General features: G+C 37.0%; 1 protein-coding gene across 1 annotated transcript; it reads left to right on the forward strand.

The window, feature by feature from the left end:
• Positions 1 to 1045: 1045 nt before the first annotated feature.
• LOC141440984 (uncharacterized) lies at positions 1046 to 5376 on the forward strand. Its single transcript, XM_074105584.1, has 2 exons — positions 1046 to 2269; positions 4344 to 5376. The coding sequence occupies exons 1-2, from the start codon at positions 1212 to 1214 to the stop codon at positions 4717 to 4719; spliced, it is 1434 nt and encodes a 477-aa protein (XP_073961685.1). The 5' UTR covers positions 1046 to 1211; the 3' UTR covers positions 4720 to 5376.
• The last annotated feature ends 717 nt before the right edge of the window (positions 5377 to 6093 follow it).

Raw genomic sequence — 6093 nt, forward strand, 5'->3', positions numbered from 1 at the left:
CTACTAAATGAATTTCTACCAAAATAGAAAAAAAACTGCAATTGCACATCATGGACTAATTAAATGTTTTAAAATTTAATCAAGATACATATTTCTGAAATGATATCAATGTTTCAGTTAGGTAGTGATTGTGGTAATTTTTATTTAAGTGATCATTAAATCACATAGGAAAGCGCTCTTAATAACTTAGGCATGAGTTTAAATCGTAATAAAAACCAACCTATATATTTTATTTCCAAAACTATGTTTGTCATACATATACCTACTTTAAAAAAAAAGATCGCACAGCCTTAATCTTAAGCAAATTTCTATTAAAGATTTTTATTTGCACATTTGTTTCGTCTTATTTATTACCTACATCGTAGAAGTACCCATTATTAATTATAAAATTTAATTGTTTTTAGTAGTTACTTGTTTTATTATATTACTAAAAGCCGTGCCTGTATCCGCCTGATCCCAGTTAGTCAACATAAAGCTCAGCTGGTATTTATTTGGTTAATGTCCACTTTTGTCTCGGAGCTTGTTTCTCCGGCGCTTTATGGCCGTGTCCTCTCCATGCCACTAATAATTTTAATACCCTGACCCATCATTCAAACATAAAACTTTATCCAAATGAGTTATATTTACTCTTGAATTATAATTTCTGCTTTAATTGGTTATAGGTAGGTACTTAAAACTGAAGCCGCTATAAATGTCGTTGTTCTAGTAAATCATTGAAAAACGGTGGACACATTTTTTTAAACCGATCGTCAGTTGTTTTTGAAGTAGTTTTGTGTAACCTCCGACCCCACTGGTTGCCAACGTAACAGACTTTGTTTTCCCATAGCAGACCTGACCGGTCCAATTCTATTTGGAATCTCATTACATTTGAAAGGGGTACAACAAATCTGGTGCAACGCTCGCTCTCATGGACGTGTCTGTCGTTAGGGCAGCGTGAGGTGACCATTACTGCGTACAAAGAGTTACCTAAAATAGAGAGCTTTTGTGAGGCGGGAGGAACGGCGAGGGGCGAGGAGGGGGCGGGGCGGTCGCTGGCTGCCCGCCGGCTCAGTCGCGTCGCGCCGTACGATCGTCTCGCACGCCGCAGCACCGCGCGTGGCTCAGAACAGCGCACGCGCACGCGATACCCTCCTCCGCGCCCCTCCTTCACTACAACACGTGCACGCATACCTCAGGAGTCAACCCACCGATGATTCTCCACTGATACCAACATGCAAGAGCAAAGTTCGTCGCGTTCAAGCAAATCCACTTTGAATTCTCTGGAAAGCGCAATCCTCAAGCTCAAGAATAATCTACAGATACAGGACACCAAGAGCTCTTCCGAGATGAACAGCGTGGCGGCGGTTGACCCGCCGTCTCCTCACGCGGATACCAAAACCAACACAAGTAAGACTACTAGTACAACTACTAACCTGAATCTGTCCATTGCGTCAGCGGCGTTGTTACAAGAAAACATGTTGCAACGATCTCTCCAAGGCGTTGTTATTTCTTTGCAAAATGCGATGATGAATTCTCTGCAACAGGCCGCATTGCTGCCGTCGAATTCCGCAGCAGCCGCCGCTCTTAACTTACAAGCGCTGGAATCTTATTTGACTCTACAACGCCTAACATCTGTTTCATCCGTTAGTAGCACAATTCAACCTAATATATCTGAAAGCAATTCAACGTCCAAGCAGGATATATTGAGAATAGCGACGGCAAGCGCTAAGATAAGTGAAATAGATGCTACTGAAAATAGCTCTCGGGACTTTTCTCCTAAAACACCGGACGACTATCAATTATCTGATGCTTTAGCTGCTGAAGACGTAGATTTATCAGAAGAAGTTGAAGAAGACTTGGCTTTATTAGACAATGAAGATGAATTTACATTAGAACAACATTTGGAATCAACATCTAAAGGGTACGGTTACAGCTCAACGCACAGCTTAGATAATGGATATCCGAGTCTTTTAATGAATTCAATGTATCAACAACAAATGAATGGAAGTCCGTCGCAAGCTCCTTTGTCACCACAGGCATCAAACACCTCAAGTTCCAAATCAACAAATAGTTCAACTTCTTCAACGGGTAGCAGTATATCGAATAAGCCTAAAACTGCCGGAAGCGGTCCTAGGACGAAAAAGCAATTTATTTGTAAATTTTGTAATCGTCAATTTACGAAGTCTTACAATCTACTGATACACGAGAGGACACACACTGATGAACGACCATACTCCTGCGATATTTGCGGAAAAGCCTTCCGACGGCAAGATCACCTCAGAGACCACAGGTAATTCCTTATACACTTAATTATTTAAATACTTATTAGATTTGTATTATAGTCGTTGGATGGCTCTATCAAGATTACATATAGCCATATGGGTATGTAACTACACACGTGATCACTTAATTGCTTTATGGTTGAAACAAGTCAGATAATCGTTGTATCTCATTAATGGATGAAAACAATTTCAAACATCCATTTTACATGTCTTCTTATTTGGTTAGATCACGCATAACTTGTATTCCCATACCGATAAAATATTTTAAAAGATCCACGACTCTCCATTTTAGATATCAGTAAAACATTATGGTCGACGAGTTCCAATGCAAAATCTTATTAGGGACTTTTGAATAATGGCGTTGAAGAAAAATATATCAAAAACAAAAAGGGTTTAAGTATGGCTTGAGCAGATGGTATCGACAAGTCGTTCGTCACGCTCGTAAATAATTTCACAAAACCGCCGCTAATCTCTTGGCGATCCAATGTTTTAATTTTGGTATCTCATTTTGTTTTCTTCTACTATGCATTCCCTTTTAATCTTTGTGCACCATCTTTTACAGCACGTTATTAGTTGGTACCAGCGTATTTTGTTATACTATCTGGTATTTGATAGGTATTTAAACCTTCAGCAACAATTTTGTTGCTTGCGTAATATGTCTGACTTTAAATATCCTATACATCTCAAACATCATAAAACAAGAGATAATCCAAACAACAAGTCGTAATCTCAGTTAATCTATTTCTTTACTTATCTGTCCGAGATCCCCACCCAAAAAGAGCTAAAGGTGTTGAAGTTTTAACACCTGTCTCAGCGATTTCCTCCCAAATCACCGTATCTCTGAGGCCATAAAATAAATTTCGTGTAGACGCCGGAGGGTTAACCCGAGCCGGCCGCCTGTCGATGTTCAATCGGTGTCTCTTGACACGATACATTATAATGGACCGGAGCGGGCCTTCGACGGCCGGACAAAGCACGTGGCGTTCTTGACGTGAGGATTAATATGGACGACAAAAAATAAAAACCGTAAATATACCTTGCACACAAAGTTAAGTTTTTGTGCCGGGTCGTTGGTATTTTTTGTGTCGATTGAAATTTAAATAGCCTCAAATTAATTTTTATCTCGTGAAATAATTTGGGAATCATTTTTCATACCACCAATTTAGGCGTTCGACGTTGTGCGTTATTATTTTCGTACATCAAGTGATTGGAGTTAGCACATGAATATTAAATGAGTATGTCGTGTAGGATCATGTGGCGCTCTCAAGCTATCAATATGCATTGCGAGCTTAATTAATCAGGGAGTTGTCGAGTTGAGTCGAGTTAGGCCTAACGCCGCGCGCCGCCGCTGTCGGCACGCTCCGCTGCGCGAACGCCGGCCGGCCCGACCTAATCACGGTCATCATCTCGTGTTTTAATATTGAAATTATTCTTTCATTCACCATCTCGAAACGTCTCTTTATCGTTGCCGATCTAACTAATCTCAACGATTATTACACGTATTACGTTACTTTGAACACGTCGTAATTTACTCGCTCGGAGTCTGTTTGTTTATTCGATACGGAGATGATTTCTCGAATCGGATACTCGATTGCTGGTTTTATAGTTTTCTGTTATTATTGATTACACGTTGTTCCGCGTGTTAATTATATCTTGTATGTTTAAATTTAATTTAAAATTTAAGGTGCGCGTTGATCGATTTTAATTAGTATCTTGTGTTATATATAATTTCGTAAGACAAATTATTAGTGATTTACTAATATCGTATAAAACTTAAGTTTTTAAATGCGTTTGTGAATGAGGATGTAAATTATATGTAGCGTCTGACGTAAATTAACAGCATATGAAATAAAAATGAGAGGGTTTGCCAATTTATTACCAATATCCCCGGGGCACATGTAAGCATCCCACCTTCTCCCACGAGGTGTCCCGAACAGGTGAGCGGTGTTTCGGTGCCTGCAGACATGATATATTTATTGTCCCTTTCTTATAAGCTTGTTCGTTAAATAGGTACTTACCTTTGTTCCTTATAAATTGCCGGTACTCTGCTCGCTTAATTTAACAAATAATTTTGTTTTACAGGTACATTCATTCGAAGGAAAAACCTTTTAAGTGTCTGGAATGTGGAAAAGGATTTTGCCAATCAAGAACACTAGCTGTCCACAAAATTTTACATATGGAAGAGTCTCCTCACAAATGTCCAGTTTGCAGCAGAAGTTTCAATCAGAGGTCTAATTTGAAGACACATCTCCTCACCCACACAGACATAAAGCCATATAACTGTTCTTCATGTGGAAAAGTATTTCGGAGGAATTGTGATTTAAGACGTCACAGTTTGACCCATAACCTGGTTGGAATCTCTTCTGTGGCTACTTCACCAAACGGCAGTAATGGCAAAAGTCCGATTTTAAATCCAAACTTTCCCATTGATGCCTTGGACACTGAAGATGAAAATTAAGAACAATATCTTAATCGCAAAGATTAACTTTGTTGAATAGTGAAAATTAAAAGACTGAATAAGTGCATCTTGGTTTAGTGCCTTATAACATTTAGTTGTAAGTTATGGTTTCCCCTCATTGTTTATTAGTAATAAAATTATGTGTTTGGGACATCGCGCTAGTGCTTGCAAAATCATTTTGATCTATTAGTTCTAAGACTTCAATTGTAACTTCACTGTGTAAATTTTCTGATCTCATTTTTTGCTTGTAAATAGTATTAAGATCTACGAATACAATAAAGAACATCTGCCGTCCTTAAGCTTTTAGTAAATGATTATTTGTGAATTGTGAGTCGTTCGAGATTAAGTTATTATTGTTAAATGTACCACTTAAATTGAAATTTTGTCGATTTGAATAAATCGTCTTATCATAATGGATGATCTTTTTCGTATTATATCGTTCGTTGTTTTTTGCATCATGATGAATATTTATAACTATTTTATGGGACATCTAAAAAAATGTTATTTAAATCAATGTCTTCCTTCGCCATCAATGTCTGTCTTCGTTTCGTCAGTATGCCTGTATACGGGCACACCTAATCTATATAACATGTTCTGCAGGATAATATTGATAAGAAACTTAATGAATACTGTAAATATATTGAGAGAAAACATTTGCTTGATTGTTTTAATTATCTAAAATCTGCAATCCTTATAAAAATTACCTGTACATCGTTCATATTTATGAAAAATCTTAGCCAACTTCTTCTAACTTAGTTAAAGACGTCTTTTTCCATCCAAAGCCAATACAACTGCTAAAGCAAAATACAACTGCCGTTTGGAGAATTTACTTTAAAGTCCCAAAATTTTATCTTCAGAAAATTTATCATGTAATTAAATTACTTATTAATACCTTAGTACTTAACAAATTCCAAAAATAGTATTTATTGGCTGAAAGTAAAAGTTTTAGACAACAAAGATCTTGATAAACCTCGATAAACGACAGGCTGCTGCCAAAAATGGTTAAAAGAAAGTACTTCCACATTATAATGTGTAATCTATTTTGTAGTATACAAGTTATTGTTATCTTGCTTATTCGGTACAAAATTGGGCTTCTGCAAAGTAACGCCTGAATTAATCAAATCAATCAATTAGTCTGTTTATACAAAAAACGTCACATTATTGTTAATCCACAAGTGATTCTTGAAAAATTAGTTCAAACGTTATCATTATTACATCATAATTAATTAACGGGATCATGAGAGTTATAAATACTTATAGAAATGCCAGTGTTCAGATGAACATTGACCCTCTGGCTTTGCTATGATATTTAACAGCAATGTATAATTCGAATGCTCCATATTCAATTATCATCACCTACTTATATGTAGAACT

Source organism: Choristoneura fumiferana, chromosome 23 (genome assembly GCF_025370935.1).
Source record: "Choristoneura fumiferana chromosome 23, NRCan_CFum_1, whole genome shotgun sequence".
NCBI lineage: Eukaryota > Metazoa > Arthropoda > Insecta > Lepidoptera > Tortricidae > Choristoneura > Choristoneura fumiferana.